The sequence below is a fragment of the Anoplophora glabripennis genome, unplaced genomic scaffold (assembly GCF_000390285.2).
Source record: "Anoplophora glabripennis isolate ALB-LARVAE unplaced genomic scaffold, Agla_2.0 scaffold984, whole genome shotgun sequence".
Lineage (NCBI taxonomy): Eukaryota > Metazoa > Arthropoda > Insecta > Coleoptera > Cerambycidae > Anoplophora > Anoplophora glabripennis.
In genome coordinates this window covers 134,582-149,736 of record NW_019417061.1, presented here as the reverse complement: position 1 = coordinate 149,736, position 15,155 = coordinate 134,582, and the positions used below count along the sequence as shown (strand labels likewise).

The window sequence follows — 15,155 nt, the reverse complement described above, 5'->3', positions numbered from 1 at the left end:
CACTACTAGAATAAAATATTCCGTCACACCCTATTTTATCTGCACTACAGGGCATCACACACTCCGACAGTGTCACTCGCTAGTGTGACGTCACGGTCCGGCCTCTGTTATGTGAAGACACAGAAGATGAAACAATTTTAATTAAATTATGAATATGTTTTTCCTCCAGATAAGTAAGAACAGAAGCTGTGAAGTGTGAAGTGTGCGACCAGTAGTAAAAATAATATTAAATGATGTTAGAAATATTTTATTTATTGAAAATTGTATTTCTAATTTAATTTCTAATCTATACTCTCCAGGACTTTCGGCCTTAAACTGCTTTTATAAAGGAGGTAATTAGTTTGAGCTTTTGGCAGCTTAAAGAAAATTGATGATCTAAATACAGTGGGTTAAGATTGAGATGTAACTATTTGGTGGACTATACTGGGTAAGTCTATTAAATACTGAATAATAAAATAATATTGAACGATGTTAAAAATATTTTATTTACTGAAAATTGTATTTGTAATTTGTAGGTTATACCTTCTGTTAATATACTCCCCAGGACTTTCGGCCCTAAACTGCTTTTATAAACTAGGTAATTAGTTTGTGCTCTCGGCAGCTTAAAGAAAATCGATGATCTAAATACAGTGGGTTAAAATTGAGATCTAACTATTTGGTGGACTATACTGGGTAAGTCTAGTAAATATTGAGTAATAAAAATAATATTGAACGATGTTAAAAATATTTTATTTACATGAATAAATGTAATTGTTATTGTGCAGAATTTATGTACAATTTACATATTTGTTTAATTTACACATTTTGAATAAAAATTTTGTAATACCATGTATTTCTTTTTCATACACGTGTCTTTTTCATATACATGTCATCCCTATTATAAGAAGTATAAAACATACGTTTGCTTCAGTAATAAGTAATATGTAACAAAAGTATTTTTTATACTTATTAAATAAATGAAACTAAATTATATAGTGCAAGTATGCAACCCATTAATCGCATGAACTTTGCCACCTGCCTGCATGGTGGCGCACCAATCGTTTTGAAATTGCGTGTTGTCTATCATTTATCCTTATAAATGAGCCTTCTCCTTTTCTCTGTTTTGTGGTTTTAGTGTTTTAGTGACTTTGTCTATGGTGAAAATGAAAATACGTCATTGTCATTTGAGTGGCTGCGTTGTAGTTGATGTTATTGATCAAGTTATTCCTTAGTAAAAAATAAATACATTCGCAAAATGACTATTTTAACAAAACCTTTTACAGAGAAAAAAGGTGATAAGTTAGAAGTACCTCTAGTTGAAAATGAAAAATTGCCTTTACCGGTAAGAACTGCTTTTTGTATTTATCTGGAGATTTATTACATGGAGAGTTTATCCTTATAGATATATTGTTTCAGAATGTTTTAGTTCGTACAGTTTGTTTTTATAGAAAATCTAATATATTATTAAATTTCATAGCATTGTTTGAGGAAGAAAATGTGGAAAATCGAGTATGATTTAGGCATAATACAAGACATTTATTTATTTTCTAAATGAATATCATAATTTGAGGATTGTTTGAATCGACTTAAACTGAAAAGTGTTTACGGTTCAAAGGTATAAAACCACAACTTTCAAAATACAAAATTAAAAAAACTTGTCACCTACATGTATTTAAAAGTCTAATGCAGATTAATGAGTTTTATTAATGACTTAACTAATTAAAGGTAAACATTGAATTTTGGATGTGGTCATAGGGTACCTACAGGTTAAACAGTGAGATAAAAAGAAATAATGTAGGCATTCCTTACTCTTCTTTTTCCAGCTAAATTTAGTGATGCAATTAACTTTTTTAACTTGATTGATTTTTGATATAATGAGAATTTCTTGAATTTGTCATTTCTATTTACTGTTGTATCTTGGTATATATATTATAAAAATAATTAGATGATCCATATGGGATTTTTTTCTGAAGAATGCAGTGATATACTCAGTATTTTTGTGGAGTTTGTTTTTCTATTGATATATTGATACCTTTCTGTTATATAATTTTAAAATAAATTGCATATTTACATTGCCACTTTGTCGCTCTATCCAATGGTGTCAACATTTTTGCAAACTGACGTTATGTCTTCGAGGGGCCATCATCAAGTTAATTTTTTTAAATACGTGGCTGCTATTTTTATGACATCTAAAGTCATTTTTAATTCTGAATTAGATATTATTATTGAAATCGCTTAAAAAGGTTTTTAGCTTGTTTCACCTATCATTTAAAATTTTTCCTAAGTACGGCTCTGAACACTTTCAAAATATATATTGGGGGAAGTCATAACAGTATAAAAGTCAATACAGCACAAAATACCCAACAATTTTTTTTAATCAATAATTTAAAAAAGTTGTACCTAATAAAACGATAATACGAATCTTTGAAAGGTTTTATTATTTCTAATTAGTATTGCTAATAGTAGTAAAAAAAATTGTTGGATATTTTAAATGATAGCTAAAACAAGCTGTCGGATTGCAAAAATGTTGATACCATTGGATAGAGCGAAAAAAGTGGCAATGTAAATATGCAATTTATTTTTTAAATTAGTTTTCAAATAAAGCCAGAACAAAAATAGAACGATTTTGCAAAATTTCGGGTTTTTCCGGATATCTCCGGAACTACCCGGAATTTTAAAACTTTCTAAACGGCATATTGTTTGGTATAAAATAAACACAACTTTTTTCTAATTTGAGCCACCCCGTATCTCTTACCGTTTCTTGAACACACTGTATACAGGGTGTTCCACCTAAGGGGGATTCTTCTGTAACTGTAACTGTCAAGTTTATAAAAAAATGGTTTTAATTTAAGTTGTCTGGAATCATGTGAGCCATGTAAAGAAAATATTTTTAACTTTACAGGGTGTTTCATTTCGCGTGGGCGCAATATTACTTTGTTATTTTAAATGGAACACCCTGTATATTATTGCGTTTTTGAATTCCTTTGTTAATATAAGGTACAGTTTATTAAATGTACATGGTGTTTAAAACTTACCGTTTTTGAGATACAGTTAAATCTCCCTTGGGCCGACACCAACGGGACCAATTGAATGTGTCCCTTCAAGAGGGGTGTTCACCTAAAAGAAATAAGAAAACAAAAACGTTTTTTTAATGAAAACTGCAATTAAAGAAATTGCGACATTTAAAGCCCGGTACATACATACAATTTTACCTTATGTCTTGCTTGTTCAGTTAAAACGGATCAAGTAAAACATCACGTGTAAACCAAAAAACGGATGTTTTACTTGAACTGAATCGAGACAGACGACCATCTAGAAAACTGATGGGCCAGGGCATTATTTGGCCAATAAAACAGGTTCAGTCTATCATCTGTGTGAGAGATTTTAAGTTTATTTTATTTTAATATATCAGACTTAAGTCAGTGGTCTCATGACTTTTGTACGGAATTTACTGAGTTATACCAAAGTTATTCTTGTCTATGACAAGTTAAATCAAGCGTTTATAGTGATAGAGAAAAAAAAATGAAGTATATGGCGTTTTGGTCAAGAAGTGCCAGGAGGTGGATCTCACGGCGACGAAGGATACTGTAACTAAAAAAAATTAACTCTAGTCGTTCAGTTTATCGTAAAGAGTTGCAGAAATTAAATAAATCAGCACGTTTTGGTGTGGGTACAGATGACATTTATAAACCATCTCTTTGGTATTTTAAGCTGCTTTCCTTTCTTAATGATCAAGAAACTCCAAGGGAGTCTTCAGGTTCATGACATAATTCTCGAAGTAAATTTACATGGTAGAACCTCCCTCTTTTTAATAACCACTCTCTTGACCATCGTGAACACTCAATGTTCCTTTTTTTTTCTTTTAAAATTCGCTAAATACACTAACATTATTGACAAAAGCAATACTTCATCCATTTTCAACCGTTAAAACTGAATAAAATATACATGTTGTAACTGTATAGTGTATACTGTATACTGTAATTTTCAGACCGACTTAACTGACCCTTTTAACTGACACACAAGACCTAAGGTAAAATGGTATGTATGTACCGCGCTTAAAACGTATATGTATGTAAATGTTTTTAAAATAAATAAAAAACTTAAAACTAATTGGTTAGGATAATAGCTTTACCATAGTTTGGTATAGCATCTGTGGGTACTGGAACCTCATCGACATAAGAATCTTCGGAAAATTCTTGTATTTCAACTGGATTTTCAATTTCTAGTCCTGAATCTGAATCTTCTACATACAAATTTTTCATTTAGGTTCAAAAAATCATTAAGGTTTTCATTATCAGTCAATTCCAACAAATTTTTATTTTTGGATCATATGTAACATACTCAGTTAACTGATCTTCACTTTGCATATTTTCATAGTTAAATTCTGCTTAACGGAAGCAATTTTTAACTGTTTCCTTTTTATTTTGTTTTTGTCCGTTTAAGAGAATATTTTCTAATATCCGCGTCCGTTCAAGAGAATGTTGGTCCAGGAGTGAGTTAACACAATGCGAATTATATTAGAGTCGGTCGGGACCATGAGAAACTGTCCGTCCAAGGGAGGTGTCAGGTGTCCGTGTGAGAGGGGTGTCCGCGAAGGTTAATTTTACTGTAATCAGTTGTTTTTAAAAAAAATCACGATTTCAGCTCTCTAAATGAGGCTAGATAGCGTCTAAACCTTAAGAGTTAGAAACCTGCAGTTTTCACAGTTCGTTTTGTCATAAATTACTCTATCTTGTCATTTGTGAGCAAAACGTGTACCTTATTCAGATTCGGAATTACTGAGACCTACATTTAATAATCTTACGAGTTGAAAAACTTTTTTTTTTAAAATGGAATGACCCATATTAATTGTCATGGGTAAATGCAAAATTGAATGCCCTTTCGACAATATTATTTAAAAAACAAACAGTAACCATATAAATGAACAAAAGCAGGTCAACATTTTTCAGTAAAAATTATTGTTGTCGATTTTAATTGTATTTATAGCTATATGATGTAAAAATTTAATTTTGTAAATAAATATGTGGTTCAAAGAATAACTTCTTACTTACTTATTTGCAATTTTTAAGTAAATTTATTATGACACAAATTAACAAAACATACAGGTACGTTTTAACAAATAAAACTACAACTTAATAGACAGTATGACCTCCCCTGTTTGTCAGTAACATGTTAACACACCTGTGCATTGACACGATCAAAAGGTTGATAATTTCTTGAGGAATATTATTCCATTCCTCTATTGCTGCTGCAGTCAACTCTTTCGCATTTTGGGGTGGGTTCATGCGTTTGCGAATTGATCTAGAAACAAAATCCCACATGTTTTCAATGGGATTCATATCTGGGGAGTTAGCTGGCCAATCTAATCGTGTAATATCTCCCTCTTCAAGTACCTCTTGGACCGTTCTTGTGCGATGTGGCCTTGTGTCGTCCATGAAGATGAAATTGTCACCTAATTCGGCGCATAGGGGATAAATAAATAATGGGACTGATAACACTTTCAATATAAACTTGATTTGTCATATTCTGATTTATGGGAATTAACGGCATACGGCGATTGAACATGAATCCTCCCCAAAACATTACTGTCCCACCATTGTAGGGAACGACCTCGCGGGGAAAATTTAATTTCTCTTGACGACCTGGCTCTCTCCAGACCCTTTGCCAATTGTCATCACTCACTAGTCCAATTTTGGTTTCATCTGTGAATAAGACCCATCGCCACTGCTGCAAAAGCCAATCGCTACGTTCCCGTGTCCACTGATTGCGGGCAGCTTGATATCGTTGTAGTACAGTGGGTACCCTTAAAGCCCTTCTTGCACGTAAATTTGCACAATGGAGTCTTCTTCGAACTGTAGAGGTTGATATAACAAAACAAAACGTACCTTGAAAGTGATTCCTGAGGGCTGGAGCTGAAGCACTTCGGTGTCTACGGGCATATTGAATCAAATAACGATCCTGCCGTTCATTTGATACTGGAGGCCGCCCACTACGTGGTCTTTTTTCCACTGTCCCTAATTCTTGATACCTATGCACTATTCGAACAATAGAAGATCTAGGAATGTCACATCTCGGATGTCTGATGTTTGGAATGACCAGCATCATGCAAAGCAATAATTTTTGCCCTATTAAAAGCAGATATCTCGCGTCCTGGCATTATAATGAAAAAAAAGTATCAAAGTCGCTTTGCTATAAAATGGACGAATATTAAAAAAATATATATAACCAATCAGCAATATTTTATCTTGCAATTTATTCGATCTTGTTTGACAGCTAAATAACTCAACTTTGTTGCCTAGTAACGAAAACAAAATAAACATAGTCCAAATCTGTAATATACGGGGAGTCCAAAACTTTTGACGGTGTGTGTAGATAGAAAATATAAATATCTAACAATCTTAACAGATTAAAAATACAAAGGATTTATAGGCCTAATAAATAAAAGATATATTCGTCAACAGTATAAAAGCAATAATTTTATAAATTTAATAATTTAATAAAAACAACTAGATTTGTAAAATTCTACATACTGTCAATTAGAGCTTTTCCATGAATATGAACTTTATCGTATATATTTATGTCTACCTTATTCTTTTTTGATAAACGTATGCAAACGTCTTAGATATTATTAGTTTTTTTTTACATTTATTTATGTATGAAATAATTTTGAATAGTTTATTTGATAATAGTACAAGAAAATATCAAATTTTTCTGATTGATAAATTTTCAAACATTATCATGTATGCATATGAGAATTATCTTGTCTGTATTACATATTTTTCTTATAATTTCACCTGTCCACAAACAGTGTTACGAAAACTCGTAATGTTTTTTCACCTTTTGCTAATTTTATTTATCAGTTAAAATATGTCTCATAAAAAAACATGTATAAGCAATTTAATTTATTTGATGGTTGAAGCAATTTAATTTATTTGATGGTTGAAATAATTGTTTTATTTAGCATTATTTTAATTAAAATACAATAATAGATCATCATATAGGTATGGTATACTATATAGGATGTACAAGAAGTAAGTACACTGCCGGCCCTTTGAAAGTGGACGATTTATTTTTCTAATGTGATGTGGTCTATTTCTTATTATGACAAGTTTTTATATGTCAGTGTCATTAGTAATTTACTTGGTCATTCAAGACGCCGTGTTTAATGGAACCAGAGAAAGTGAGAGGTATAACTTTACTTCAGAATGATTGGTCATTGCGGATGATCTGCATGTATGCAAGAAGAGCATATTTAAACTCGAAGAAAAATGGATTGCGGAAGGTCACGTACGTTATGTTCACGGAGATGGACGTCTAAAAGTAAGCACCACCTAAGAATAAATCCTTTTGACATGGCAGTAGCGGCTTCCTTTGAGACGAATTTCCTGGATCAGTGCGAACTACAAGGAAGCGGGTGAAAGATTTAGAGCTGAAGAATTATGTGGCCGCAAATACAGGTGCTTTGACTCCCCAGTATAAAGAACAGAGGTTAGAGTTTGCAAGACAATTTGTAGGAAGCCCAGACAACTTCTGGGAGAGTATTATATTTTCGGATGAAAAAAGTTTTCAGTCTTGCTCCGATGCTTCTGTCCGTGTCTACCCACTAGAGATTATAAGGTATTCGGAGCCTGATGTGAAACCCACACAGCGCAGCGATAGATTCTCTATTAACGTTTGGGCTTGGATAAGCTGCCAAAGTCCTGATGTTTGTTGTGACCATGCTGTATCCTCAGAATTTCACTTTCAAGCAGGATAATTGTGCAATTCACACCTCAAGAGTTGCGTCAGAATGGTTCATTGATAACAACATCGATGTTTTACCTTGGCCCTCAAGGTCCTGGGGATATATGGTGAACAAAATTTATTACAGAAACTTCCGTCCAGTTAACGTCGAAGAACTTTGGCAGGCAATTGAAAACGCATGGGATAACATCACTGAGGATTATAACAAGAACATTAATTTTATCAATGCCATGTAGATTGCAGTGTTATAGACAAAAATGGTGCTTGCACAAAATAAAATACTAAATTTACGAATCGCGTTTTTTTGACGAAGAAAAGTGTTTCAGTTTTAGATCTCGTTGACGGCGAATGAATGGCCATTGGAATGTATAATATATTTCAGTATTGGAAAAATAAATAATTTGCTACCTAATTTGGATTTGTTTTGCTCACTAGAACTAGTATGATAGACACACATTAAAATGACAGCCGATTTGAACCTCACATTTTGAAGTCGGCTTTACAAAGGCCGATTATAAACAATTTGCTTATGAGTCGTCCACTTTCAAAGGGCCGGCACTGTACCAACAGTTTAACCACATATTTAATTTGTCAAAAGCTACAACTTTCGTCTAGTTTTTTTAAAATTATGCTCACTGATTATAACTGCCCATTCACATAGTACAGATGATATAATTTCAGGCTACTTCAAAATTGCCACTATTTAATCAACCAATGAAAATTTTTAATTGTTTAGATTTCATAAACATTGAAGTATTGTCAATTTGTGTCCTATTATCAGAATCGGCTTTGACAAAACAAGTTTACAGTGTCACCAAACAAATATTACACAATATTATATTATGACACTATTCTGACTGAAATATTTAAAAAATATAAAATTTTTATGAAAACTTTGAAATTGGTGATATGACAGTTGAAAGAGGGATTTGTTGAACAATGTCAATTTATATATTTATTATAGAGTTTGACACGAGTTGTAAAAATTTTTCTCAAAATACGTTGAGTTAAATAAAGCATATAAATTTTAGTGAGCATTTCATATGTTCACAACTATAGAGAAAATCAATTTCTTTATGTTCATAACCTTTAAAACAGTGGTTATATTGTCAATACAAGTAAATTAGAAAGCGGCGTCATTAAAGACATTAGAACATTTAATGGGGGTGCTAAATTAATATCTCATTATTAATAATCAGAATGTAACCTAATTTGTAATTATGTAATTAAAATTTGATTAATCATTGTTAGGTACCACATCTGTAAGATATCGGTGCATTATAAATTATTTAACCTTTATTTGTTCTTTATAATTATTAGTAGTAAATTCCTCTTCTAATGAACTATCTGACGAAGAAAATAAACTATCGAAAAGTGTAACATTAAAAAAATCCTCTGCTACTACCATTTTTATCTTGAAAATTTGTATTAACTCTGAATCATGTGTAAACTGACTTCTAAATCGAACACTGGCAAAATGCGCACTTAAAATGTAAATTGAATATGAATGTTGCATACAGTTTGTACTTGGTACAAAAGTGCATGTAATTCGAAATCTTCATAAATGATAGGAGTTAACTAAGGTAATATGGCACACGGTAAAACCACTGGAAAAAAGAGTCGACTGTGGCTCGTCAAAAGATGTTAAATCCAAAAATGAAAAAAAGTAGGGGATGCCTTTTAAAAAATTGCATTGTTACGTTATCAGGTCTCCATTTTGGCCAATATGGCTAATGTGCCAACGTTAAAATAAAGCTAATCAAATTTACTAATTGACATGTTTTTACATGCATTTTTAAAAACATTTAAAAAGATATGAATTTTATGTGGAACTTTATACTCACACGGTATATATGTATATAATTTGTGCATAAACTATATTTGATTCTTAATTAAAGAAAGTAATAATTTTATTGAATTTTAGAGTGCACCAAATGATGTAGAAGCTCAAGGTCATCCTCGTATTATTATTTTTCCAGCCAGAGTTCATCGTGTTTCTACTGCAACTACCCTTTGTCTTTTATTAACTGCACTTAGTGTTGTTGGTATTGGAATTATAGGAGGGAAATATTTGTATCATGAATATTTAAGTGTTTCTAGACCTTTACCTCAAGGCCGTTTTCAAGGGTGGGCTCAAATTCCAATGTAAGTGCTCTTTTGTGAAAATTTTATATTAATGTATTTATAAGCCGTTTCCAATTTTGTTTGATTTTTTTTTAAATTAAATTTGATTGTAGGAATGATATAGATGATGATTCAGATGATTATAGTAATGTGTTTCCGGAGACAGAATCAGGGTAAGGATACAAGAGATTATTATTTATGTCTAGTGAAATTTATTTATATTTTAAAGAATGAATACGGATGATGATTTGGATATTTATAAACTGAAAAGACTCATTGCCAAAGCATCTTTTCAAGAGAATTTTGAAATTGACGATAACCAGAAATATGAAAAAATTGACGTACCCGACTTTAGGGATGGAAGAAGTGGTAGATTTATTCATGATTTTAACACAAACATTACAGGTATTATAGACATTACTGGACATCGTTGTTTTGTAATGCCCCTAAACCGTCAAAATGTCTTGCCACCAAAGTCTTTATTTGATTTAATACAAAAAATGTGGGAAGGCTATTATAAAGTGGATACTGCAGTTATAAGAAAGACAATGAAAGTGGTTCTGCCACCAATTACAGACTCTAAGAGTATCGGAGGTTACATTACTAGTGAATGTGAAGGACTTCCCATTTATAAACTGGAAAAATATGTGGGAGGAGGTAAGTTATATATGGATATGCATATTTGTAATATTATTATATGTATATAAAACCCTCTAAACGCTGCAAAAGCTTTTAATTTAATATGATAAAGCGGGATATCAGTTGGTTATGATGTCACAACTACAGTTGATACTAGTCATAGATTCGTCTCATGTATAAACATACAAATGACCACTATCTTGAATTCCATTAAACTAAAAATAAGTTGTGATTAATTAATTACAAATGAAATGAATTACACTGTAGATAAGGGGCATATTTTTGTTTTTGATTATTTTTGTACCAATTTTAACTTTGTAATCAAAGGCATTTTCAAGAAAGGTTGTTAGTGTAATATTTCATGAGAAACTGTGTACATTTTTCTTTAATTAAAAATCAGCATTATTTTCTCATATTTTGTTGTTTTTCAGTGAAAACACTATTTTAAACTGCTTTGTTGATTTGTCACAGTCGTATAGCAATGTGAAAATAATTATCCAAATGTTGAAATTAAAAAAAAAAGTTATTTTCTTTATTACTAAGATGTTTTTGAGGTTATGAAGTGACAAGAAATTGACAAAACTCAATTTATTTTTGAAAAGGGCAGAATATTAAGTTATTTTCGGAAATAGACCCTGTCTTATCTTTTTTTCAATTTTATGTCATACACAGAATAGATCTCAGGTTTAGAGCAATCGTAATTTTTAAACAACCAAAAAATGTCTCATTTTGGAAGAAATGAACTGGCCAGTGGTGTTATTCTGTAACATATTACGGCGACTGTAATACAAGTGATAACCTTCAACTTTTACAATTTTTTAGTAACTGGTTAATGATATAGCAAAAATTATTAATCAGATTTACTTAATTTGTCACAAGAAATCAAACAAATGTTTCTGTAAAAGTTAAGCTTTATTTTGTGATATTTTTTTGTGACTATAAAGTTATAACACTGTAAGAAAATTACGGAATACAGGCGCAGGTTCACTGGTAAAAAAATTTCGAAACAATTTATGTTTTAAATTATGTTCTATTTGGATATATTCTATGAGATGTAGAATGTCTATGTATTAAAATCTACTTATACATTTATGAAAATTTCTACATGAAAAAAAATGTGGCATTTTCTTAGTTTTTTATTTATTAGTTACTCAAGTGATCTTGACTTTGGTAGTTCGGGTAATAATCCAGTATTTTGTTACCATATGAATTAAATAAAGGTTAATGCATTGGACAGGGTTATCTCCTAAATGTGAGTTAAGCGATAATGTAACAACTCTAGCACTCGTAAATTGCAAAGTAATACTGAATATCAATATGAATCTTTTTCTATAATGTGATATGACCATTTAGAATTTGATTTAAGGGTATACAAAGGATCCCGTACAGTTTGGTATCTGACACATGTCAAAAATGTTAATTATCAACTTTTCGAAGTCCTATTAATTTTTTCTATAAAATTTTTACAAAAGTTACTGTTTTTATTGCAATATTCTATCCATACTACTTTGCAGCCATCATCAGAACTGACTCAGACCGCTATAAGTAGGAAACATTTGATTTTCGGAATCAAGTACTGTGGAGACTTGGTCAGTAGCACAAAACCAACAACTTACCAAAATTTCAGCCAGTTTGTCCGAGTCCACATTTTCATAAAGACCGTGCGGGGTCCTTTAATGTCCACACTACGTCATATGTAATAATCAGAGAGCGGACAATTTGTGACTTTAACCTTGAACATAGATATGTCATTCATAAACCTAGATACATTACCCATGACGCAGTGGCGTGTCGGGTATGCATCGGAAATTTACGTGATAATTCACGAAAATTCCACGGTACATACATTTTTAGGCGTTANATAAACTTACAAGAAATAATCAAAACATTTATGAAAAGCTTGGACTATTATGTTGATAATACATAGGAGCTTATTTTATTTTTTATTGAAACATTCATTGGATTGACATGACTAAACATGACATAAACTTTTGCATAGTTTATACACAATAAATTTTTGAACGCGTACACATCTCTACCAAAATTTGACCTATTCTTCGAGTTAAAGTCACACATTGTCCGCTCTCTAGTAATAATTCAAATTTCAAATTAATTTTAATGTTATTTAAACTATAAAATATATTTATATTTTAATGTACCTACTTTTGTATTCTAGAATATGGATATGTGTTAAATGAAACATAGCAAATGGCCCCATTGTAATCAAATTAATATCAATGCAATAATAAAATGTTTAGCCATTTTTAACTTGAAAATATTGAAGAAGTGATTTTGATTGAATTGCTAAAGGCAAAAAATTTGAACAATTAACTCGTAAAGAGTCTTAATATCAACTTTTGGATTAGGATAAATTTAACTAAATTTTTTATTTTTCAGACACATTAATTCTGGGTCATTTCATATAGATGTGACAAACTGTGAATATTCAATTTTTAAATTAATTTTCTATTTATGTAGAAGAATCAGAGAATTTAACAGATTTTATAAACTTACAAGAAATAATCAAAACATTTATGAAAAGCTTGGACTATTATGTTGATAATACATAGGAGCTTATTTTATTTTTTATTGAAACATTCATTGGATTGACATGACTAAACATGACATAAACTTTTGCATAGTTTATACACAATAAATTTTTGAACGCGTACACATCTCTACCAAAATTTGACCTATTCTTCGAGTTAAAGTCACACATTGTCCGCTCTCTAGTAATAATTCAAATTTCAAATTAATTTTAATGTTATTTAAACTATAAAATATATTTATATTTTAATGTACCTACTTTTGTATTCTAGAATATGGATATGTGTTAAATGAAACATAGCAAATGGCCCCATTGTAATCAAATTAATATCAATGCAATAATAAAATGTTTAGCCATTTTTAACTTGAAAATATTGAAGAAGTGATTTTGATTGAATTGCTAAAGGCAAAAAATTTGAACAATTAACTCGTAAAGAGTATTAATATCAACTTTTGGATTAGGATAAATTTAATAAATTTTTTATTTTTCAGACACATTAATTCTGGGTCATTTCATATAGATGTGACAAACTGAATATTCAATTTTTAAATTAATTTTCTATTTATGTAGAAGAATCAGAGAATTTAACAGATTTTATAAACTTACAAGAAATAATCAAAACATTTATGAAAAGCTTGGACTATTATGTTGATAATACATAGGAGCTTATTTTATTTTTTATTGAAACATTCATTGGATAGACATGACTAACTAATTTTTTTCCAACTTTTAGTTGTGAAACGTTCTGCTAATTTACAACCTGAAGCGAAATTTGCTCAATTTGCTGGAAATGGAATCACTGAATTTGACATAGTAAATTTGGAAGAAGTCCTTGCCTATGAAAAACAACTTAGCAATATTTAAATAAGTTATTATAATAGTGTTTATTTCATAAAATAGGGTTAATTTATATATATCATATCAGTTTTCCTATGTTGAGGTATATAAAAATAAATTTTACATAGTTTACATTACTTATATAATGTAGTAGTGGTGTATTAAAACAAGAATAAGAATTATAAATTGTAAATTCTTGTAAATTTTATAAATAAATAATATACTCCTTAATCAATTGTTATTGTGTGTAGTGTTTAAAAATATGTTAGATTACTGTTAGCTTCATTATTATAGATGAATAAAAAAAAATGAGTTCAATTTTGAAAGGAATAATCATTTTTCTGTCGTTAAATACATATGTATATTTATGAATAGCCTTATACAGCAATTTAATTTTTATCCTAAATTAAAACTAGTGTATACAATAGAACTTTTTAAAAACTTGGATAAGCTTGATTATTAGGATCAGTGATCTTATTGGAAAAGGGAACTGGTTAAACTTAATAATTGTTCGGAAAGTGATTAAGAAAAGTGGATTTTAATTGTCTATCTCAAATTTGATAGATTATTAGTTAGATCTGTGTTCTTAATGATTAGTATGATAAACAAGAATAAACATTTTAATAACAGTTATAAAAATTCACATTCTGTTTCCTGTTAAATCGTGGAATAGTGCACTAAAAAATGTTAGACTGACGTCAGATGGTTTGCCCAAGGTTGTTAAAAGGACATTGCGGCATTTTTGAGGCAGGAATACGTCATCACAGTGTTATAATTTGATGTCTATCATTTAATTCAATATTATTTAAATTATTAATAATTTTAATTTCTGCGTGAGTAAATGTTTCTAAACATTACACTTGCGACATTTCTAAAATTCAGATTACGTAAAAAGGAACTACAACAAAACAATTTGATGTGCAACAGCAACACCTCTGATGAAGTAGTTAACGTAAACCAAGAGTTTTCGATGCTGCTACAAAATGAGTTGATATTTTGGTTCAGATGCGACTAATAAAGTAGGTAATACTTTATGATTTTCCTATTTCCAGTATAAGCAAGAAGTTGTTCTAAGTGGTCATCGTATCGAGGATATATTTAATACATAGACATTAAATTTGAAATTCATCAAGTGCAGGTATAATAAAATATCCATATATTTTCATTACAAATTTTTGTAATATGTTTCTGCCAATTTTGTTTTCATGTACGTTGAAACTGATAGTTCAGCATATCCACACCAGGCTTGAAGCAACGATAGGTTGCTTGAAAATGACGATAAAAT

General features: G+C 30.4%; 1 protein-coding gene across 1 annotated transcript; it reads left to right on the top strand.

The window, feature by feature from the left end:
* Positions 1 to 1,139: 1,139 nt before the first annotated feature.
* On the top strand, positions 1,140 to 14,101 carry LOC108915109 (integral membrane protein 2C). The gene is made up of 5 exons (XM_018721072.1): positions 1,140 to 1,321; positions 9,647 to 9,867; positions 9,960 to 10,019; positions 10,076 to 10,503; positions 13,767 to 14,101. The coding sequence occupies exons 1-5, from the start codon at positions 1,235 to 1,237 to the stop codon at positions 13,895 to 13,897; spliced, it is 927 nt and encodes a 308-aa protein (XP_018576588.1). The 5' UTR covers positions 1,140 to 1,234; the 3' UTR covers positions 13,898 to 14,101.
* Positions 14,102 to 15,155: the final 1,054 nt, after the last annotated feature.